This window comes from Notamacropus eugenii, chromosome 2 (assembly GCF_028372415.1).
Source record: "Notamacropus eugenii isolate mMacEug1 chromosome 2, mMacEug1.pri_v2, whole genome shotgun sequence".
NCBI classification, from domain to species: Eukaryota; Metazoa; Chordata; class Mammalia; order Diprotodontia; family Macropodidae; genus Notamacropus; species Notamacropus eugenii.
In genome coordinates, this window is record NC_092873.1 from 168,488,642 (window position 1) to 168,513,661 (window position 25,020).

General features: G+C 36.5%; 1 protein-coding gene across 7 annotated transcripts in view; it reads right to left on the minus strand.

Moving 5' to 3' along the window:
• EPHA7 (EPH receptor A7) overlaps positions 1-23,536 on the minus strand; it is a 215,387-nt gene extending 191,851 nt beyond the window's left edge. For all 7 annotated transcript variants that reach the window (XM_072642846.1, XM_072642845.1, XM_072642844.1 and 4 more), the window contains exons 1-3: positions 23,078-23,536; positions 18,150-18,214; positions 13,251-13,920 (exon numbers count right to left, since the gene is read on the minus strand). In XM_072642846.1, the coding sequence (XP_072498947.1) occupies positions 13,251-13,920; positions 18,150-18,214; positions 23,078-23,273 (931 nt within the window). In that variant the 5' untranslated portion in view covers positions 23,274-23,536. The remainder of the gene's footprint in view (positions 1-13,250; positions 13,921-18,149; positions 18,215-23,077) is intronic.
• Positions 23,537-25,020: the final 1,484 nt, after the last annotated feature.

Sequence of the window (25,020 nt, forward strand, 5' to 3'; positions counted from 1 at the left end):
GTTAATCAAATGCATTTATTACTCTGTCAATGTTTCCATTTTTTAAACAAGAATAAAACTACATTAGAGGAAAGTGATCTAAATAGAAAGTAACTTTATCTTTAAACTATATTATTTTTCTCTATTTACAAAAAATAGAGTCCTCAAGAAAATAAGAAACATCAAAATATTAATTCATTATTTTCCCCTTCTTTTTCATATTTCATCTTTCAAATTTCAAATAAAGATGATCATTGGAGGATAAATAATATATAAGAAGCTCATCCATGACACAGAAAATAGACAGCCAGCTTTGTAGTGAGGACAACATGGTTAAAGTATAGTGTCTGACACGCGCTATCTATGTGACCATGGGCATGTCACTTAACTTCTTAGTACCTCAGATAACTTTCTAACACAGAGGTCCTAATCTTATTTCTGTGAACTTGGAAAAAAATGATCACTGCGTTTCTACATAATTGGTTTCCTTTGTAATCCTTTTGTCTTTTATTTAAAATCTTTTTTTTAATTTAAAAACATTCTGGGAAGGGGAATCATAGGTTTAAACAGATGTACAAGGAGGCAGGAGGAGGCATCACATACAACACACACACACACACATACACACACACACATACACACACACACACACACACACACACACACACACCCCTTAGAATCAATATTCCAAGACCATAATTTTCAGAATAGTTGCTGATTTGCAATAATAGAATAGCATTTCTTCACTATAAGTTCCACATACCCATGAAACCACAGGTCTGGACCAAATAGTGTGTGTGTGTGTGTGTGTGTGTGTGTGTGTGTGTGTGTGTGACAAAGAGAGAGAGAAAGAATCAGAAACAGGAGAATCTATCATAAAACTTAATTTGAATGATATGTAGATCATACAAGAGAGTAAAAAAGATACACAACATAAAAACAATTAATTAACTTTCTGATATTCATATGCATGTGTTCAAGAATAACAAATATGTGTTTCCAACAGAATACATGGTAAACTAGGTACTCCCCAGGATACAATATTAGGTGTTTTCCTTTTACTATTTAAAAAAAAAGGAAATAATATATATTTTGGAAAAAACCTATAATAGGTTCCATCAAAATGGCATCTATAGCAGAATGTGAATTCTGGAAAGAACTTTAAATATCCAGCTTAGCTTCAGACAAAAATCCTGAAGCAAAGACAGTTTAAGGGTCTTGTCCAGGACAAGACTTGAAACTCCTGCTGCTCAATCTACTCCTTTTCCTTATACAATATGCTGACAGATTGTATAACTACAATGAATGAGAGAATTAAAAAAAAAAGGTGATTATTCTGCAATGCTGATGTATATTTTATTGAAAAAAGAACAATTCATCTTTCTTCATATCTAATGTGAGACTTCCAAATAAGGCTAGAAGTTATAGTGTTAATGATTTCAATGCAGTGGTCTGAGGCTAACACCATGGGTGAAGGGATAAGCAAGGTGTTAATTGGGTAACAGATGCACTAAAATAGAAAACACAGTAGGTGTCCTTTCAAAGTCTCTTGCTTTTCCAACTCACTGAAGTTAAGATATAACATAATAATCACCATTACACAATTAAAATTAACATGAAGCTAGAGAAAAGTGAAAAATCCACTCTTCAAGCAAGTCATTTAAAATATTTTCCTACTATTTCAAAATCAATCTTCTCTCATTGTTTTTTCTAATACAGCCTTCTCATGCCCATCTACTAACATCTGCTAGAATACAGAAAAATAGTTCCCTTAGTTTGTAGTTGACTGTGTTTGTGTCTTCTGAAAGATTCATGTCATCATATTCCTGGCCCTTCAGGATATACTTTTGGTGAAAAAAAAACAACTTTTAATTCTGGTAAATATAAATCATGCCAACTATGAGCACTACGACCTCATGACTTTTCAGAAAACAGAACCAGAAAGAATGATCACAGCTGATTAATCTGACCACAATTCTGTGTTGGAATGATGCTATCCATATCAACAAAGAAAGAGCTTCAATGTAGGAAGGCATGGGATGTTACAGAGCCCAAATACACCTCAATCTATGTTAACATAATTTCTATAAACCTCGACTAGTGTGCTATGACCACAAGCAATGGCAGAGTTTAATCCGACATAAATTTGAAAATATATGAAATAAAAGAAATGTTACATATATTTTTCCTTTCCTTTCTAAGTCCCAGATTTCCTAAATACAAACAGAAGTGTCTGATTTACTGAAAGTTTAGATTAATTCCTATGCAAATACTGAGAAAAACAAATATTTCCACAAGACATGAAGCAACTAAATTTAAAAAATTCTTTTAAAATGTCATTGAAAGAAGAAAAAAATAAACTTTCATCTGTAAGAACTTTATCTGATGTCATATCTTGCCTTTAGCACATATATTTCAGCATGCTTAGCACACGGTAGGAACCCAGTAAATCCTTACTTATTTATGCTTGACTCCACTGACCTGAATCCTTCCCTTTCTATCTCTGGTAATCTCACATGAGAACCAAGTGACCTCTACCTTATGTTCAACACCTATAGAAGTAATGTAACTATTGAGAGACTGTCACAACAGGGCATACAGTTTAGTAGATTTGCAATAAAATATTCCTACTTGCACCAGTTATAAGCTGTATCATCTTAGACAAGTCACAGCTTCTCCGGATCCAGAAATGCTCATCTACAGCAAGGTTCTCATCCTACTATGCAATCAAGGACAAGGTATCTCTATGTTCTATGCAGTGTTTGAAATTTGTACACTCCATCCCCTCCTCCAAAAGTTCTTATATTTCTTGAGGCTTTTATCCTTCCCTTTTTATATGCAGCTAGATATCACAAAAAGGAACCTCCAAAAGTAGAATTTTCTATCATCAATATGTATGTAAGTATGTATACACATTTATTAAGACCCTTTCCTTTGCTGGAACTCTTCCACCTGCCTGCATACTGTACCTACTTCTGGTTCTTACCTGGTCACCTTATAAGGTCACTCAGGAGAAACAGGGAGCATGCCTAAGAACTATAAAGAAATTCTGACACCACAATTTTAGACACCCCCACCCTTTTTCATATTCATTGGAACCTTTGCTTGAGAGAAAATTTTCACTGTGGTTACTATGGATAGATATTCATATTCTCTTACCTAGAAAGACAAAAGGAGCAGTAGGAAGTCTGAAGGGGCAGGAATGAGTAGGAAAAGAACTGGAAAATGTATATGGTAGTCAAAGACCCATTGGAGATGGATAGAGGGAGAGGGAGAGGTGGGGGAGAGGAAATGAGGGGGAGAGGAAGAAGGGTAAAGACAGAGGGGAAGTGAAGGAGGAAGGAAGGAGAGAGGGAGAGAGAGAGAGAGGGAGAGGAAAAGAGGGAGAGAAAGAGGGAGAGAGAGAGGGAGAGAGAGAGGGAGAGAGAGAATTTTCTCATGCTATTATGAAGGTATATAAGAGAATGTTAGCAACAGAAGAAAAAAAATCTCCTTTAGCCCTCCCTCCTTTTAGAGATCTTCTGACTTGTAGTAAAGCAGACTTTTCACAGTACCACACTGTCTTCTTCCTACTACATTGAGCTTATTTTTTTTAAGCTGACATGATCAGTCAAGCTTTTATTAAGCACCTGCTACATGCCAGGCACTGTGCTGCACTCTTAAGATGCAGAGATGAGAATGGAACAGTTGCTGCCCTCAAAGAGTTACAACATGTATATTCATAAGCACAGGCAAAGTAACTTTGAGGGGGAGGCACTAGCAGCTGCAGACAAAGAAAAGGCATTGTGTAAGAACTGGCATTTGATCGAAGCTTTGAAGTGCCCTAAAGTTTCTAAGGGGCAGAGGTGAGGAGGGAATGCATTCCAGGCAAGGGGGACAACCTATATAAACGCACAGAGGTGGGAGATGGGAAAGTATCATGTTTAAGGAACAGCAAGGAGGTACAGTCTGGCTATCCCACAGAGTGCATGAAGTGGAACAAAACGTAAGCCTTGAAAAGGCAGGCTAGAGCCATAATATAAGGGGTTTTAAATGCCAGACAAGCTTCTTTTTCCCCCCCTTGAAATAATAAGGAATCATGAGACTATATTAAGTTTTTGATGACAACTAATCATGAATTTTCATTCAATCTATATGGTATGTGAGAAGAAGGAGTGTAAGAATAGAGTTTAAATAACAAAAAAATTTTGCAGATAGGAACAATAAGTTTGTTTCAGGAATATGATACAGTATCAAAGAAGGCATTTAAGTGAAAATCACAGAAAAGAATGAAGAGAAAAATGAAATATTTTAAGAAACGATATCTTACTTTAAAAGATGTATTCTTAAAAAAATTGGTGTAAAGTTTTGACTGAATTTTGTATCAAATCCACAAAAGGAATACTGTCGAGAATTTTTTCAGATAACAAATACTGTTGCTCTAATTTACTGAAGGAAGATAAAGCGAAAGGGGAAGAAGATTAGGGGAGGAAAAGAGGAAGAGGAATGGGGCAGAGAGAGATAGGGGAAATTTGTAAATAGTTTCATTTTTAATAATTTGAAAATCTATACCTTATCAATGAAACAGGAAGGTGAATGTAGTTTCATTTCTATCTGCTTCTTTTCTTTTCCCATTTCCATTGTAATAAACTAGGTCATTATCACCTTGATCTTATTTGCCATAATTTCCTTTTAACTTCCTCTCCCTTCCACTCCATCCAGCACAAATCAAACTCACCTTCTTAAAACATCACTTTGATCACATGATCATCCTGCTCCAAAACCTGGAAGAGTTCCCTATTTTGTAGAAGGCTGAATCCAAACTCCTTTGATTCATTCAAATCCCTTCAGAACCTGATTTCAATTTTTTTTCTCTCTAATTTGATGTCCCACTATTTCCCTAGGTAAAGTCTCACTTCAGCTTGTCAGAGAACTCTCCTACATGCTATATAATCACTGTTTCAATGGATGCAATTTTCCCTTTGCTAGTAATTATTTCTTTCTTCTCCAAGTACCTGTATGGATTGTGCCCATCTTTTAAGGAATGGTTCAAATTCTAAATCTTCTGTGAAGCTTTTCTGGACTACTTTGCCCTTAAATGATTATCTTTCCCTCCTCTAGACTGATACGGAACCCACTGTTTATACTACTTATTTGGCACTCAGCATCCTTAACCCTTCCCAGCCTCCTTGCTTTGGGCTGTCCTGTTTTGAACCTCCTGTACACTTGAACCTCCTTACGTCCACTCGTAATTCTTGCAGGTACCCTGTCTACCCTGAAAATTTCCCTCCTCATAGAATCATGGACTTAGAGCTGTAAGGGATCTTAGAGGCTACTAGCCCAATTCTTTCATTTTATATATTAGGAAACTGATAATAAATAGAATCAGATTATAAGTGGCAGTGCAGGATTTGAACTCAATTAACTATTCTGAATCCAGGCAGGACTCTTTCCATTGGATTAGGCAAGATTTCTTCCTCCTCTTAACTCTTAAAGTATTCTGTATGAAGTATTTTATAGCATTGATGGAGTCAGAAAGTGAACCTGTAATTACATTAGCAAAAGGAATATTCAGGGAAGGAAACACCCTCTATCACTGCAAGTAAACATTTTTTTGTCGTTGTTGCAATGTGGAATCTTAAAGTTGTCCAAATAAATGAGAGGTCAAGGGACTTGCCCAGACCACACAAGTGGTAAGTCTCAGAGTTGAGACTTGAACACAGGTCTTCTTGGTTTGAAGTCTGGTTCTGAATCCATTACTCCATGCTGTCTCTTGGCATTTATCATAATGCCATATAATGTAATTACTTCTGTACATATCTTAAGTCTCCTACTAGAATGCAAAATCCCAGATGGCAGAGCTAACAGTATATTATACATCTCTGTACACCCCACAATACTTAGAATGGAACCATGATGCACAGCAGTTATATGATGAATATTACTTGAATAAATGAATGTTTGACACATATAATACTGCAAACCAACCTCTGTCTTAAAAAAGTAAAAGTATTTAGCTTTACCATCATAAACATTTGTATGTATATACATTTGTATGTCTTATGTCTTTAATTATGATATAAATTTCTTAAGAGCAAGGACCCATTATTGTATTACCTTGTTTTCTTACCAGGGTTTAATACAATACTAAAATAAAAGTAAAGATCAAATAAATATTTGTTGAATTAATCCAGAGAAGCTGGCACTAGGTCACTCCTTCCAGATTTGAGGTTTTTGTTTCAATAAATCAATGTGATACTATACTCTTCTTTCTTCCAAGAGGTCACAATCTTTCTAAATGAAAACCAGATTCCTGGTCCTCCTCCCCCTTTACCATAATATACATCATAAGAACAATCCATTAGCCTATAACCCACCATCTACCCTAAATAGTTGAGGTATAAGTCTTATGGCTCTTATGACCAGAACCACTGTGTCCTGTTTATTGGGCACTATTATAATATAGTGTAGTGTAGACAGGGGCTCCAGAGAATTCTAGCAGCACTAGCCTAAGCTTTAAGATTAATTTGATTATGTAGATAAGAGCCCAAAGTAGGAAAAATAACTTTAAGAAAATTTAAAATGTGGCAAGGTTTCACATTGATTGGAAGGAGAAAAAAAGTGGCATTTTCCCCTATTATTTACAAAATTGTTCATAAATTTTAAAAGGCTCATGCACAGGAAAATTGAAAAACACATTTCATTTCCCATCCTATTATGCTACAAATTTGAAGGCAGTTAGGTCATTTTCAAGTTAAGATGTGCTTTGAAAAGGCAGTGCAGTGTCCTTTATTGCTTTTGGTGTTCCTTGTTTGCAGTTTTCTTATGTGTGCCAATCCAATTCATATGCTATACTTGACAAAAGATAACAAGAAATATGCTACGTGCATCAGTGGCTGAATATATGGAAAAACTATGGCCCTGTTAAGTAGGCCATGCAGCAAAAAATTTAACATATTAAATTTTTTTTACAAGAGAAGGATATATATTTAAAAATTAGAATTATCTTTCCATTTCTGAAATTGCATTTATGCAGCAGCAAATCAAATGAGTGTCTGTGCATTAGAGTATACCTGTATTATTTACCATATGATTTCATATATGTTTTCATTGTTATCTACTTCCTGGTAGCTCATGATATTTTGAAATAACCTTCTGAAACAAATAAGAAGTCAGTAAAGAACAGATTTTTTTTTGAATCCAAGCACATTCCATGCCAACTTTTTTTATACTAGATCATGCAATCAAAACTAATTTATATGAAATAGATTCTCATGGTTCTGTAAGAATACTTTGCCAGATCAATTTATTAACTAATACCCTAGTGACCTGAAAGAGTTAATATGTCTTCCAAAAGTATCTGATTTACTTCCATGAGCTATAAAGAGCATAATTAGTTTGTATAACCCAGTCTAATGGAGGCGGGGAGAGAGGGAGAGGTGAAATGGAATTTCTTAAATTGGAAAAGAATGTCCAGACACATAAGGGCTATATGTAGGTTTTGAGGTGCAAAAATAATATTTTTCAGAGGTACAACTCTTGTGTATTATGGAGAAAATATGTAAGTCATCTGTGCATATGTGAAATGTACGATGATGATTCTTGAATATTCTGAACCATCAAATAAAGGAGTAATGTGTTTAAGGATATAAGAAAAAATGATGTGCACAGTATAGTCACTGGAACAATATCTAAACTAGCTCAAAATGCTAAATTGAGTAAATTTGTTTCTGATTATATGTGTGAGACACTATATCATATGACAAAATGTCATATCATACATGAAATAAAAATCAGATTCTGAGCACCTCAGAAACTATAGATTAAAATCATATTTGCTTGGGACCAAAAAGAAGATTTCTAACGGTTTATAAAGCACATAAATAACTATATAGAGAGAAAAATAGTGCAGTATTGCAGAATATTCCATGTGTTTATTGATATTCAAACTGGAGTATTAAAGTGGGAGGTCCTCTTATAAGGAAACATTTTGAATTTTTAGACTTCCTTACGTGAGAAATAAAAAAAGACAAATTTTCAATTTTTCAGAAAAGTGAAATTGAGGTATATGAAAACAATTCCTCTTTAATTAGGATCCATGAGAGCAGAAACAAGTAATTGTGAACATTAGTCTCTACAGTTGCTCTATTTTTATTCAGATGAATTTACTTTCATCACCTGACAATGCAACATAGTAGCAGGCATGAAGTCAGGAAATCAGAATGTGTGTCGATTCCAAATTTTATTGACGCTGTGTAGTATAATTTATAGAAAAGAGGGGGAGGACTAGAAATGGAGTTAGAAGTAACTTTCTTTCCAATTACTGGTTCAGTGTGTTATGTGACCATAGTTAAATCACTTATACCTTTTGTGCCTCAGATTCCCCACTTGTAAAATGGGGCTAAGGTTGTCTGCAATACATCTCAGGCTTGTACTACAGGTCAAATATGATAAATACGTAAATGAACGTATAAACTTGAAAAATTACGTATGCAAGTTACCTATTCCAATATGCAAAAACAAAAATAATCCTACTCGTACTACTTACCTCACAGAGCAGCTGTGAGGAAGGCGTTTTGGAAAAGCTTTTAATATGTAAAGTATTAATATTATCTACTAGTCTGGAAGAATTTTATGGGCAGGAAGTTTATCTTAACATTTGTTTGTTTGTTTTTATTTCCTTATATCCCTGGCCTAACAGAGAGCTCTGCATCCAGGATTTCCATTAATGAGATCTGTAGTCTCACTAACGCAGATTCTCCACCTCTGCAAACACTACAGATGGCAACTCCTTCAAGCCTGTGAAACTCTTGACCAGATGTTTTTTTAAAAATCCTTCCTGTGCTTGGACCCAACATGCTATGAAGTAGATCAAAATCTCCTGACAATATATGAATATTAATGGTGCACAAGAGCTTTTTATTAATTACCTCACTATAGGGCAACTAGGTAGTGCAGTGGGTAGACAGTCAGGCCTGCAGTCAAGGAAGACCTGACTTCACATCTGATTTTTGACACTTAGCTAGTTGTGTGATCCTGGCCAAGTCAGTTAACCCCAATTCCTTCAGTTTCCTCATCTGCAAAATGAATTGGAGAAGGAAATCACAAACCACTCTAATATCTCCTTCAGGAAAACCCCAAATGGGGTCACAAAGAATTGGACATGGCTGAACAACAGCAAGGCAAGGTATAATCCTTATAATTCACTAAAATTCCCAGTGCTCTAGACAACTCTCTTAGACTTTCAGTTTCAGAGAAAGTGCTGACCTGAATTGATGACCTGAATTAATAAAGCAAGTTACTTTGCCTGGGAGTTCTCTATATCAGTGATATCACAGGTCCAGGCTCAGTCCCTACCCCTGTCTGCTTCTCTAAGGGTAACCATGATCAACAAAGCAGAAACAGTATGCCAAAATAGAACATCTCTAATTTCAGATACACATACAAGGAAATTTAATTATGTTACTTGGAGCATCACATTGTGAAACTATTTTTTAGGTTACACTACCTTGGTTCTTCTGAAACTAAAATAAAAATACTATTCAAGTTAGGCTTAACTTTTACAGAGTTATAATACTTTAATAAATAGTTTTCTTATTATAAAACAGTATCAAAAGTATGAGAGTCTGCATTTGTATTTACTTTCCATTATCATTTGTATCAGTAGAGAAATAACCTACCCACTGGGACAGAATAATACTCATTCAAGAGAAAGGGTTACATTGGGGTATGACACTACTAATCACATTGGACAGTATGGTACAGTAAAAAGGAATGCTGGATTTGGAGGTTGGATTTATTGGAGGACCTGAGTTCAAATCAACTTTGCCATTTAGAACATATATTACCCTGGGTAAGTCATTTGATTAGGTTTCAATTTCCTCATGGGGAAAATGAGGGGCATAGGGTTGCACTATGCCTTAACATATGATTGATGATCCTAATAATTCCTGGTCAAATTAAATTGTAACTTTTGACACAAGCACCCAGGTAGGAACTAAGAATACAAAACTAAGAGTGTATCTTTAGAAGTTCACTCTCCGTTTGAAAGATACGGAAGCAGAAGCCCAGAAAGGTGAAGTGATTTACCCAAAATAATACAAATGCCAAGTTGCAGCGTTAGAATTGAAACCTCTTCTGATTCCAAATCCAGCGTTCTTCCCCTTATATCACTGTCTCCTCCTAAATGATAGTAATTAGGACCATAAAAAAAAGGATAAAGGAATTGGGTCCATAAAATGAGTGGACTGAAGAAACACAGAAATGACTCTTCTAATACAAAATGGGTCAGTCTAACCCATAGCTGATTTGCCTTTGGCCATGCTAATGTACTTTGATGCTTCTGTGAGTTATCAGGGTGCTCCGTATAGACGAAGATGCAACACCTCATCTTAATGTATAAACGAAGGACTTTTTCTTCCAAATAGGTCACCCCCACAAGAAAGACAACAGTTGAACTGCCTCTCTTACTTCATAGCTGTCATATTCATAACATCCTCAAAAAACAGAGAAGACCAGTAAATATCACAATCTGCATGGACAGCAATCAAAAGCTGAGTGCCTCACTCAATCTGACTTGAAGCTGCTAACAGCCTTCATTTGGCAGGGGGCTCATTCCCATTCTTCCTCAAACCCATTAGTTTCTCTCAGTATCAGACTAGAGTTTGTTTTCAAACTCTTAACAGGATCATTGAAAGAAAACAGGAGAAATACTATAAAGAAGGCTCTGGATTTCTTCCAGAGCAGAGTATTTTCTTAGCAATGACTCTGGAATTGGGCCAAAGAGGAAAGTGTTTTTTGCAAATGAACACAGGGCCATACTCAAGTACGTTATCATTTAATTTCTTTGTCAACTGCACCTAGGTTAAAAATTAAGAAAGCTACTTATTTTAATTGTCCTTTCTAAGTGATATTTTTAAAAATTCCTCTTTAATCAAATATCTTGTCTCCTTTGTTCGTGGTATGTTTCCATGGTTTTTGCTTTATTTAATGAACATAATCATTAATACCTAATTCATTTATCCTGACATAGAACTTAGATGATAATATAGAAATAACTTTATTTATCGTTACTATTTTCCTTAAAGCTCCTGAGTCCATTCTGTGTTGACAGTGATTTTAACAGACTATTAACAGACTTCAATATTCTGAACTTGAAGATGATTAAATATGAGTGATTTTTATATTGACATATTTAACATGATGAAATTTTCCATCAGACAAAATGCTATTGGAATATTCCTCCTCATCCAAGTTATTTCTTGATAATTCAAGAAGTCTTTCCTCACTTTCATTTCTACTCCACAAATCATTAGCACAAATTCTTCAAAAGCACTAACCTTCAGTTGTGCAATATCCCCAAATTTCATACTTCCTTAAGCTAGAGAATAAGACTTATTTGGGAAATATTTACATTTTGTGTTTGTTAATGCACATTTATCTCTTGCTTTTTTTCCTCCTCTACATAGGAAACAAGTTCTGCACTTTGCTTTAAGTGACTGTCCTATACTCCTTCAAGTACACTTCAAAACCTTCCTCTTCTGCAAAGACTGATAGCTACTTTTGGAAACTCACTGAACTGCAAGATACTAGGTTGAAAAGCATGCATAAATGATTAAAGAATATTTCAGCTTGTTTAACTGGTAAAATTACTAAGATTTTTCCCTATATGTATGATGTAGGAAAGCACTGTTCTTAACCAATAAATCCTGATCAGTTTTTAGTTTCTTTATATATGTGAGATCTGTGAAAGTTTTCTACCAAATCTAAAGCCTTAGTAAAGTAAAGAGGAGAGAAAAGTAGGTAAACAGATTTGACCCTTGACAGGACCTTCTAGGAAACTTCTAAACCTGCAAGGAAATCAATGGGTCCTTTCATTCCCAAGTGTATTTCCACCTGAAGTACAAACAAAGTAAAAACCTTCGAAGCTGGAAAGGATGGGTCACATATAAAACTGTTAATAGGCTAAGATACAATCCTTCTGAAATATTCAACATATCTGCTAGATATTTTTGCTAGCTCCATGCATTATACATATATATACACATGTAATTATATGTATGTATTTATTCATATATGTATGCCTGTGTGTATGTGTTTTTTTTGCTTTGGAAGAATCTCAATGACCGGGGAAAAGTAGCTTGGGGAAGGCCAGGCATACACACTTGGAGAAACATTAGAAAGTCCTAAGAATGTGAGGAAACACCAAAATAGAATGAAAGTATTTCCTCGTATTTTCTGTTTCAGCTATTGTTAGCTATAATCAATTAAATAACAAGCATGAGTGGTGGGGAGACTTTATGCTGAATGGAATAGGAAACTGAGGCACTGACCAGTAAATATCCAGCTAATACTTCAAGTATCATAAAAACTGCTAATTATTACTCAAAAGGTCATTCTATTTTGTAATTTATAATTTTAAATAAAATGATTAAAAATGCTATTATATTATTTCAGTGGATACTACATAAACTCAACTCTCCATTTTAAAGATTCAGTTGAAATTGTTTTATATAGAAAATGCTTATAAAATTATATTTATAGATTATATATAAATTATATTTTGCATCATCTCTCTTGAAAAGAGGCATAGGTGTAAAGGAAATGGTGAAGATTTTATATAGTAGTTAGGATGTAAAAAAATGAAATATTTCAGATCTCATAACAAAATTGCTAAAAGTTCACTATTACCACATATCCTTGGACTTTTGTCATATGTTCACATTACTAATTAATAGAGAACTTGTAATCTTATTATCTAATCAAAACAGGAATAGAATTTGAGCCATTCAATAAAAGCTTTGAAGACTATAACTAGCATATGTTATACGAGCTATGATGATGAAATTTAAGACTTTAAGATAGACATAATTAAAAGCTGCCAACTATGTCACTCAAGGCTGCATCTGATAGCCCTGCATTCAATACCCTTACTCATCCCTTACTGCAAAGTGCAAAAACTTTCTTCCCAATTTGGTTTTGCTCTTACTGTTTGAAAATTGTTCTAAATTCTTTTATTTTAAACTAAGTCATTCAACTTTTATGTTGAACATCAGGCAAATTCCACTTGGACACTTAATATCTATGTCAGCAATACTTATTGCATGCCCTTTGTGTGTAGACCACCATGTACAATACAATGCAACGGTAATTTTGCTTAAGAGAAAAGTCTACAGAATCAGACTCCTTAAAATAAAGGGGCATCGACATGCTCATACCCTTAGGATAACTTAACTTTGTTTGATACAAAGAGTTGAAAACTGCAAAGAAAGAAAAAGGACCCATCTACTTACGTTCACAAGTGTCCCCTTTTTGCTGGTAACCGGCTTTGCAGATACACTTTCCAATAGGCACTAACCATTCTCCTTCTGCACTGCAGTGCATCCTAGGAGAGTTTTCTGCCTCCTCTTCTGCATTGCTGACACATGTCCCTCGGACCTCCACTAGGGAGGAAAACTCTGAACCAGTCACTGTATCTGGAAAGATAGCTAAGTTCTCAATAATGGACCAGCATTTCTTGTAGTACACCTTGACAGAAACCAAAGCAATGCAAGCCCCAACATCCTGAAAGGCCAGATAGAATCCCTTTCTGGACAAAGGTCCAATCTCTCTCACCTCTGTGTTAAGTTTCATTTTTCTCTCACCAAGGTCACCCTGGGTAAAACTTTCATCTGCAGCAATAGTGTCTATTTTTACATATAAATTTTCCCTTATATTCCTGCCAGTGTCGTAGTCTGTTTCATAATAGTACAAATTAAAGGTTTCTTTGCATGTTCCCAGCACTCCAGGAAGACTGTTACAATCCCTCAGGGTGAATTTCAGTTCTACAAAAATTCTTTGTGCATTGCCTTTTGCAATCCAGTTAGTCCGGAGCCAGTTGTTTTGGTTAGGTTCCATGACCTGGCATACCTGGTACGTTCGTATAGGTGTGTAGTTTTCATCCAACCCACTAATTTCTTCCCACTGTAAAATTAATAAAAATAAATCAGTTGTACTGAAAAAGAAAAGAACATGTTTTTACGTAGAGTTGCTTACATATCTTTAATGCATGATTGTATATATGATTTTTTGCAAGGGATGTGGTAGCTCCCCTGTCCCCTAAAACAAACATCACAATTCATGTTTTAACCTTTGCTTACACTATCACAATAATAATTTATATTATTGTCTTTACAAGATATTAACACCTTATATGTTTTCTATTAATATCTCTATTTTGACAAGGCAAAATGTAAAAAATTAAATAAAATAGAGACATTCATCCATGCCCTTGTTCTCCATTTTAATCTGCAAACTCTCATAAAAGACAATTTGGATCTACTGAAATAACCTGGTACACATACTAACATATCGTTAAATTCATGCATGCTTAAAAAAGTTTCTGATGGTTCTTTTAATACATTATACATCCAAATAAACTACCCTAAACAACTTCTCAAAAATGTAAAGAAAAGTTAAGAATATTTTGGCACACATGTATATTTATGTCTTTTTTGGGACATCTGGAGCATAATATTTTATGCTTTTTGAAATAAAGTATTAGTAGGTTGCAATACATAAAGGACTTCATCACCACATTACACATAAAATTTCACATAAAGCCCATGTGACCATAAATATAGTGGATATGGAAGTAAATATTTGGTGATTCATCCTTTATAAACGAATAGTCCTCAAAAGATAATCTAAAATATGTGGCATACCAATGAGACCGAATCATGCTCAGAAAGTTGCTTTGAAAAGAAAGGGAAAAAAATGGAAAAAATTAGACATTTTTTTTTACCACATTCAGGGATCTAAACTCGTGTACGTACATAGGTATAATATACATATATTTTTACATCTGTGATATATTAAATACATATGTATCTGTATTTTTATGTGTTACTACACAGAAACACTTCAACTCTCAGTTTTTGAAGGTTATTGATTATGGAATGCTGTGTGCTGCATATCTATTACATGTTTAGGCAACACCAACTATAGTAACTCTAGATAATAAAAAAGTTATTAAACATAGTTAATCCATGAGTAATATTAATTATATTTCTGTCAGTGCAGGATGGTGTTAAACTTGGAGGATATTTTGCAGGTCATATAATCCAGCTCCTTCATTTTGTAAAAAAAGGGAATTAAAGTTCAAAGAAGTGAATAACTTGTCCAAGCTCACATCAGTTATGAGCATTATTACTATCGAACTTTTGGAAATTTTATGAATTTTATAAATATTAGGAAGCATTAATGCCAAAAAACTGCACTTCATAGAATTTTGATCCCAACACAGAGACAAAGCCAGGATTTAAACTCTCATCCTATTTCCATCCTTATTTCCATGGCACCATGCTGTCCTCCCAAACCAGTGTTTTTAAATAATCATTACCAACCAATGAGATGGGCACCTTGTCTCTGAAATTTTATTTCCCTGGTAATCTTAATCAAGGTGAATATCAGGATTGATTTCAGATATAATTTCACACTCATACATGACAGCAACCTAGACCATGTACATTACTTTACCGATCTAAGAAAAATTAGATGTTGGACATTATTATTATCAAACTTTTGCTAGTGTTGTAAATATTAAGAGACACCACTAATGAAAATATTTAAAAATTTCACTTCTTACAATCTTAATACCAACACTACTGAGAAAGATATGTACTCCTTGAAGTTAATGGAACTTCCAAATTGATTATACATTCAAGTTCAAGTCCTCTTTATGAAATTGAAATATATTATATTTGCTATGATTTTATTATACATGCCTAAATAGTTTTAAAATGTCCTCAGCTGCAGCAACGTTCACATTTCTCATCTCCAGCCTTACTCGTCAATGTAATCTAAACTTGCAATTAGCTGAAAGTGTGCCTTTTCCCGCCTTGATTCATATAGTTGTTCATCATCTGTTTGGAAGGCACACAGCCAAACATACCCAAAGTCAGCCACTTGCAGGTGCAGATTTTGGTCTATTAACTAAATGAAACTGAAAAGACAAAGAGAAGTCTACTTAAAATGTAAATAAAAACTGTGTCTTTAAAGGAAAAGGATTCCCACCACTATTGTTTTCTGGGGGTAACAGAATCCAGGGTGGACTAACATTCCTAAAAAGTCTATTTCTCATCTTATCAATTTTATGACAAATTTGATGGTTCATTTTCTTGCTTTATTTAAAGTTGAATCATTTTTTTCCTCTTACTCTATGAAAGGTCAATTTTTCCCATCAGGGAAGCTATTATAGGCTAATTTTAATGTGAAAATTCATTCTTTACGAATTTAATTCTTAATTATGAATATAGATCCACAGGTCTTTGTAAATAAATGAAGGTCATGGAAATAAAGTTGTACACCATTACATCCTATGTTGAATGTACTTCATGTTCTTAAAACTCACTTTTTCAGACCCTGGGGATAATGGTTTTACTTTTGTTGTATGCATCTGTTGATTTTATCAATTCTGTTCACAAAATAATTCTATTAAGATTTTGAGGAGCATCTTGGTTACTGAAAAACTAGTATCTTATCTCTGGTTAATTGAAAAATTTCACTTTACCTGAATTGAATATCTTAAATTCTCTTTTACTAATATTAATCAGAGGCATTCCAAAAGCAAAACAAAGAGTTAAATGTTAACTTAGATACTTTGGGTTGATAAGATAGCCATTAGAGCCCAAGGTAGCATTGAGAGTCATAATTTATCATTGGGTGGATTACATGGATGATGTACTGCAATCATATATCAGTTTCCTTCTATCAGAGATAAAAATCTTGCTCTATATCTATTTGTTTTAATTGATGGATGGTAGAAAATGGGTTGCATCTGTCATTGGAAAGAAAGGTATTCCATTTTTAATTTAAATGTCTTCTTACAATATGTGTTATTTTACTTATGGAAGGACATTTCAGTTTCAAGGAAGCACTGACCAGAGTTCACAGTGACCAAAATCTTACTTTGCCTTTGTTCTTTTATCTTGAAAATGCTCTGACATCAGTGCAAAAAGTTAGTACTGCAAAGGTAGACAACCACTATCTTCTTTCTAACTAATCCCTCAAACAATTTAATTTAAGCAAACGTGTTAATATTTTAAACAGAGTCTCATTATGCATGTTCCAACATCTTAAATAGACTTCCAGTTCATGCAGTATTGATTTTATGTTGTTACTTTTAAACTAAAAGACCCTTTTAGACTTTCATTCTTCTCTTTTGTGGATTTGTTACACTTTTTATATCCTCACTCATACTTCACGCTCTTCTGGCTCCAGATTTCTTACTGTGCCAAAGATTAACTTTGAAACAATGGGGTATATTCTCTTCTCTCAGAATCTTCTTCCTCAAGGGATGAAGCATGTGCCCTCTTTCACAATTAAAGTAAGAACCAAAGACATGGCTATTTAAATAACTTTAAATAGGTAGTATATCTTTTTGGATATGTGAAACATAATATGGGCTGCATCTCTGTAGGGCTGTTTTACATTTAAGATCTTTTCTAAAACTTTGCTGGACATATTTAATGGAGAAGGCATTTACTATATAGTAGTCACATGTTTATTCCATGGGACAAATGAGAAAAATTTTTATAACTAATAACACCAGATGTGACATTATAACAATTTGGAAAATTCCAAATGACACGCTCTATCAAAAATCATGTGCTAAACATTTAGCATGTTCAGATTTTCTAACGTTACTTTTATAGGTAATTTTGAGTGATGTCAAAAATGTTTCTAAAAAGAAGAAAGTGGATCCCATACTGTTTTAAGAACTATACACAGCCTACCTAGTGATTATACTGCAGAAGAATAAAGAAACTACAGAGGTTTAAGTGAGTTTGTGTAGGGAATGTTCCCTGTAATTAATTGGCATTTTGTAGTCTGTAACCTGAGGTATGATTCTTCTTGCAGCAGAAACTCAACAGTCCATGGTTATGGGGAACTTTTCTTTTCCCACCCTGGAGATTACTTTAACTATGCCCTGCCTCCCCCACACTCTCTCTTACCCTTTTTACATGCCCCCCTCCCCAAAGAAAACTCAGCAAGTTAAACTTCTACACTAGTCACAATTTCTGAGGGAAGATTGGGGTACAACAGATAATTTTATGCATGTGAAAAACTTTCTCAGGTGAAAAAGTGAGTTTTATTCTTTATGTATTTTTTAAAGTTTTCAACACACACATATTCTAAGAAGGAACACTTACCCCATTGGGAGGAAAGGAAATCCACTCTAATTCTGTTTGTTGTGCTTTAGAATCCAGCAGAAGTACTGAAAAAGAAAATATCCCTTCTGAATGTTACATATATTATTTTTAATGAGGTTTTTAAAATTTGTGTGGTTAAGGTGAACAAGAAAACTTCACATCGGAATCATTTATGACCTAAGTTTATATACATATTGTACCATACATACACAAAACAAGCATACATGTCCAAATGATCACTGTAGATAGCTGACACAACTTTCTTTGGGGAAAAAAAAAAAAAACATTCATACTGCACCCTGTGGTGAAACACAGTGTTAGGCTGGAGTGATCTTTTCATATCAAAAACCCAAATAACAAAACCAGCAGTAGCAGTAGTGTGAACTGGTTTCCATTCTCTACATTTTATGGGCTTTAAAATTACATAGTTAACAATAAACTCATAAAATATGGAGGCCTTAACAGTTTGTGAAATCATATGATGCACTTAAATACTGTAAGATAATTTCAACACATCCCTCAATCCTCTTGAATTATTTTGTCATTGTGTTCTGGCACAATCGTTTCATGGAGACTTCTCAGAAGCTGAGATAAACTAATAAAACATTAAGTTAAAAAATAAAAATTATCTTTGCTGTTTTTGAAAAATTAGTCATACATATTTGAATGGCTTAAGTTTTGCTGAAGCAATTGATCTTGTGAAATTTCATAATACTAACCTCACTTGCTCTAGTCATGAAAAGCATCTATCTAGTCAAAATTTTGTACTACTTTATGACAACTGATTGTTGGCTAATTTTTAGTATAATTTATGTTATCAAAAATATTAGAATGTATGTTAATCGCAATTTTAATTCAAACATTTATAGAAAGATAGATATATAGATGATAAATTCATAGACAGATTAGATAAATAACAGCCAGATATATTAATACAGAAAGATATATAAGAAATATTAGATAAACCTAGACTTTTAAGTTTGTTATTTACCAATTCTCTTTTTCCTTTTAGGGGAACTCTATTATTTATTATTAGACAGTCTGAGTTTAAATATGATTTTTTACTTTTTTAACAAAATGCATTCTTAGGGTACAAAACCACTTTCTGAAACAAAACCAACTTTAAGTAGCAATGAATGAACTTTCAATTTTTTTTTAAAAAGAATATAAAGTTTAATATCTACTTCAGTAAAAATGTGAGATTTGAAAAAAAGCACTTTATTCAGATTTTAATAGTAATAGTAATACGGTCTTTGATGCTAAAAAAGAAAGGTGTCAGTTTTGGAAAGGAAGGGAAACTTACAATGGCAAAACAGAGATAATTGGCTGTATTTAACCCTTTCAAGAAAGTCAATCCTCCCTTGTATATCTAATAGCTGTCCTTTCTAAGATACAATTAGCTACTTTGATATAGTAATCTTTGATACAGTAAATCTCTGATTTTCAGGGAGACCTTGAAAGCAAGCACCTTGTGCATATGCACCTTGAATGTTACTAGTCTTTCTAAACATAACTGAATGTTTATTTAAAACATATTTAGACGCTTTTTAAATCAAATGGAAGCTGGGGATTGGCAATATTTTAAAAACTCGGCTTTTCACAGTGGCCTCAATTTTTATCCATTACAATTCGAAGCGAAGACAGTAAAGCAATGTCAGATTTCTAGTTATTTTGCCTCTGAGATAAACTCTGTGTGTGGGGGGGAGGGGGGTATTTTAACTAAGCACAATAATTTAAGTTCAAAATCACGTAACTTGTTCACTTCTTGGAAGCCGGCTAGGTAGCACGTTCGATCATTTTTATATCTTTTTGTTACACTCTAGAGTACTGTTGCAATTCAAAAACTGGAAGTGGAGAGAGGAATCACGAAATAAAAAATCCATTTAAGCTTAAACATAGAAATCCGTAGGGGAGCTTAATTAGCAGTTCTAAAGTGATCAATCCTTCTGCCCCGGCTGTTCCACTCCCCAGCTCAGTTCTCTGCTCCCGGCTTCTCGGCCCACTCAGAACACAGAGTGGCGGCCTCACCCCAAGCCACGCACAGAACCTGCCGCCCAGTCGGTTCGGAAGTGGGGGGCGGGGAGTGCACGGGAACTTGGAGCCCCGGGACTCACCCTGTGTTCAGCTTGGGCAAGGCGGGGTGGTGTGCTCGGCATGGGGCCCGGCAGCACACTCTTGAGACCTAGAGAGCGGGTAGAGATTGGGGAGCGCACACAGTCTGCCACAGTCCGAAAAGAGCAGGCGCGAAAGGCAGGAGAGAGGGAAGCTCCAATTGTCCCGCGGCATCCTTAGAGTTTCCAGGACTGAAAGGACGCCGGGAAGGAAGGGGCTAGTGGGACGGGCAGTGGACGCATTTAGGTCTGGCTTGAGCATCAGAGCCTGAGCAAGGCGCTTGTGGGACGAAAGGACGCCCTCCCTCAAGGGTGGCAGAGGGGGAAGGGGAGGGTAGGGGGCGACTCGAAGTCTGAGCTGGGGCTGGGGGTTGAAAGGAAGGAGGAAAGCTTTGGGGAAATGTCTTCATTGAGTGAATGGCACAGACGGAGTTTGCTGAGAAACAGCTGCATTTCGCCTCCAAGCGTCAGACCCAGAATTTTCAATTTCAGTCTCTCTCTCTCTCTCTCTCTCTCTCTCTCTCTCTCTCTCTCTCTCTCTCTCTCTCTCTCTCTCTCTCTCTCTCTCGCTCGCTCTCTCTCGCTCTCTCTCGCTCTCTCTCGCTCTCTCGCTCTCTCTCTCTCCGAAAATGTGCTCATCCCAGCCCCCGCTGTCCCCTTGCCCTAAACTCCTCAGGGTGACCGAGTGGGAGGACCGTCCACCTGCGTAATAGGTTTTCCAACTCAGGCCCTTTTGGGATGAAGGTGTTCAGGGACCGCCTCAGGCTGGATCATTTATTATTATTACCTATTTATAGCCCGCACGGTGGGAATCTTGACACTTTAGGATCAAAGCTCTCCCTACACAAGAATCTTTAACCTTTTCCACCCCTCAAACTCCCCCCAAGCCCCACCCCCTCCGCATTCTGGACTGAAATAGCATTGGAATTTAAAATAAGAAACCTCTCCACAGATCTTGGGGTAGGGGGGAGAGATGAAGGGGAGCGGAATAAAACCAGGATTTCTGGCTACAGGAACCTCTCCCCCTAGTGATACAGATATTTATAGCTTAAACTCCTGCTGGAAGTGTGTGTGCCTGTGCGCCTGAGTACCTTCTAGCCTTCTGTGCAAACTTTTCCTCTCCATCCCGTTATTTCAGTACATTTCAGTATGAAATGCAACGAATCAATCTTTAAATGTTCATTTTAAAGAGAACGCGTTTTCCTTTTTAATTGTGGTTTCGGTCTTAAACAGTTTTGCGCTTTTGCAAGCATGACTGCTTAGCTGCCGGTTAGGGTCCCTTTTGCTTAATGAATATATCTTTAGTACAGGTTGCAGATTACTAAATTGGGATGTGGGGGGTCAGATGGATGGAGATGAAGGAATGGGAAAGAAGGTTGGGAAATCCTCGGAGAGAATGGAGAGAAAATAATCATTTAAGTTTCCATAGATTTAGTAAAACAGTGTCAGTTTTACTATCTACTGATTTCTCTGCAGTCTCTAAGAAGCAGGTTTTCTTCACATACACATTGCCCCTTCTCACACTCACATACACATGCATAAATACCACCACCACCCCAAATCTGGTTTCCGGTTTCACTTTAAATGCATTTTCTAATCTCAGTAACATAAATGGTTTTAAATCCTTTGAAGGTGAACTTTGGAAATTGCCCCCTGGAAAAGAATGAGATGTGATAGTGCTCAGAAGCAAAGCATTTTAATTGACAGTTTTTCCCCCCAGCTCCAACTACAGGCACAGAAAGGTATTTTACCTCCTGCCAATGGTTCAAAGAAGGGGAAAAATATAACCACACACAGACGTAGCTGGCTGGCTAAATGAGACCATCTCTTTGCATTGTCAGAAACAGACATCTAGGCCCAGGTCACTGAGGCTCGTTTGATTACTGACTGCTTAAACTCCAGAACTAGGTGGGGGCGGGGTAAGGGGAAGAATCTGGGCTGTTGATTTTTCGTCGTTCACTCTTCAATTTAAAACTATGCAAGATCAACTGGAAACCCATCCATCCCACCTGATATCACAGGCTTTTAAAAAGGGGAGAGGAAGAAAATATACATTTATTACCCAAGCGATGAGTTTGTAACGCTTATGTGTGTGAATGGAGATGTACGTTTAGTGTTGGCGTCTGAGTGTGCAGCCTCATCTCTCTATGCACTATTTCACCTTTTCAGTGTTATTGTTCCATCCCAGTTGCTGTGTGCCAACAGCAGGGGCCTGGGCAACAACCTGAATCGGCAGTGAAGACTTTATTAAGGGCCCGATCTTGATTATTTTACAGAAATCTCCACAGTGCTCTGGGGAAGGACCGGACTCCAGGAACTCGGCAGCGGTTTGGCTAAAACACTAGGGGCTGCGCGCCCAAGTCCCCGACCAAACTCCGGTTGCAGCGTCCACTGCCGAGCACACACACACGCACACACACACACACGCACACACACACACGCACACGCAAGCATACCTTCGACCCTCCCCAGAGTGCTAACGAAACAGCTTGCTCAGAGAGACTCCCTTCCGATCCTTCCCGGTCGCACGCGGGTGCCTCTCAGATCGTGCAAGCCACAAAACCCCTTCCCAATCTCTTCGGCTCAGCCCGTGGCGCAGGGATGGATGGAGGGCGCTCTGAGCGATCCCGCTTGCCTCCCTCCAGCCCCGAGCGCTTACAGGGGTGGAAGGGGATTGGGAAGCGGTTGGAAAGGGGCATGGAGTATTTGCTGCATGCAGCTTGTCTCCTAATCCTACAGCTGAATCATTTCGCACTGAGGATATAGTCAAATAGATAGCTTAAGTCAGAACAAACTTTGCTTTCCCTATCGCCTTACCTTCTTTCGCAGCCTGTGCCTCCCCCGTGTGTGCAAAGCGGAGCAGCCAGATGTAGCATAAAATAATCCAGGAAGGGTACCGAGTTTGAAAAACCATGGTGCATGAGCAGGTTTGAGGGTTTATCTTAATTATCTTAAAAGGGATCAGTTTTAAATGCCGTTTGCTCCGAAGTGGATTTGGGTTCGCTTTTAGCATCAATTCCTCTTCGCAGTCCCAGGCCCGTTCCTCCGGATTGGGTTTTTGTTGGATTTTTTCTTCCCTTATTTTCCTTTATTTTTCCTTCCCCCCTCCAATTCGTTCGCACCGTATTTGCTGTCTGCAAGTCTCCGACTGCAGACCGGTCGCTCGCTCCACACTCCAATAATATCAATTAGGGGGAAAGGGGCGGGGATTCCAGGCCGAAGAACAACCCATCAGTCTAAGAGACTGGCAGCAGGAGCCGGCCTCCCAGATGCTGATTCCCAGAGCCAGGGGGCGGATCTCAGGGAAGGAGGCTGCCCAGGCCGTAGAGGAGGGGTCTGAGGCGCAGACCAATTGGCGGAGAGCGGAGTCAGGTTGCTGCTGGTAGAGGATTCCCCTCAGGTTCTGAGCGCTGCGCGATCTAGTTGTATGTGTGGGAAGGAGAGCTCAGGGTTGGGAGAAGAGACCAGCGAAGCGGTTGTCTTTCTGCTTTTAGGAATCGAGGCTTTCTCCTAGCAAAACAAATGTGAAAACAGTGTTCTAGATACAGATATCCACTGACATTCATCCACGTCTCTAAGGTTTAGAAACCAAAGGCGAAAGAGCCTGGATTCCATCAAACAAGTCACAGGCTCCTAAGCGGTGAAAACCGCTGTACCTTTAAGCGAAGTGGCTTTTATTTTAGGAGACTGATATTCAAAACTCGGTGCCTGGTAACTTTGTTAATCACCTTTCACCGAAGTATTCGAGCTTTTCTTCTTTTATCCTTGCAGCTGCTTGCTTCCCTCCCCATTTGGGGGGGGGGGGGCGGGGGGAGGCACCACCCACCACCCTCTGTGGAAGAATGAAGGCAGTTAAAGGCATCATATTTAAGCAATGTTTCCAATAGTTTAAAACAAGCCTTGGAAAAAGAAACTGAGGAAAGAAGAGCGAGGAGAAAATCTTTTGTTTTTGTTCCCCTTGCCCTTCTATTTCTTAAAAGCATTTAAACAGGAACTACAGTGTTCATGATGAAGTAAAACCTTAAAACCCAAACCCGATGATTCTTAATAAAATCCTAATCATTTATTTTAAGTTCTCCCACTTTGTAGAAACCTGAATTTTGCTTAAGTTGATCTCATAAAATGTCATCACAAACTTAATGCAAGCCATGTCTTTTCAACCAAGATATTTTGCAGTTCTTCCAGGTTTTCTTTTTTTTTTTTTTGTAATAGCTATCTTTTTTAATGTAAAATTTTCAAAAATTAAAAAAAATGAAAAGAGAAAAGGTATCAGGTCCCCTTTTACCCATCCTACTCACCCTACAACAGCTATAAAAAGTAGTCTCAGAGCTGGTTACTAGAAGATAGTTTTCCTGTTCTTTGTATCAAAACTATGGTCAAACCTATAACAATGACATTTCTGAAAAAAATATAAGTTGTCAAATCATTAATTTCAAAGTTTACCAAACTGAAAAAAACCAGATCCTTTCTGACTCCTCATGATTCTATTTCCCTTTTTGTCTTATTTTTTCTTCTATATTCTCTGTCATTTATAAGTTGTTTTTCTTGAAGATAAAAAGTTGTTTCTTCCCAAGAATTCAATTTCCTCTTACCCTCATTTAAAAATTAAATATAAAATTAGCTGTTTCTAAAACTTATGGTGGTAAAAATTAGAATTGTCCAGAGATGACAGTACCATTCTATAAACAATTACAAGTTACTGTCCTGTGTAGTTTCTAGATTTCTAACCAGCTTTCAGTTGAAGATAGGAAATGAAATTT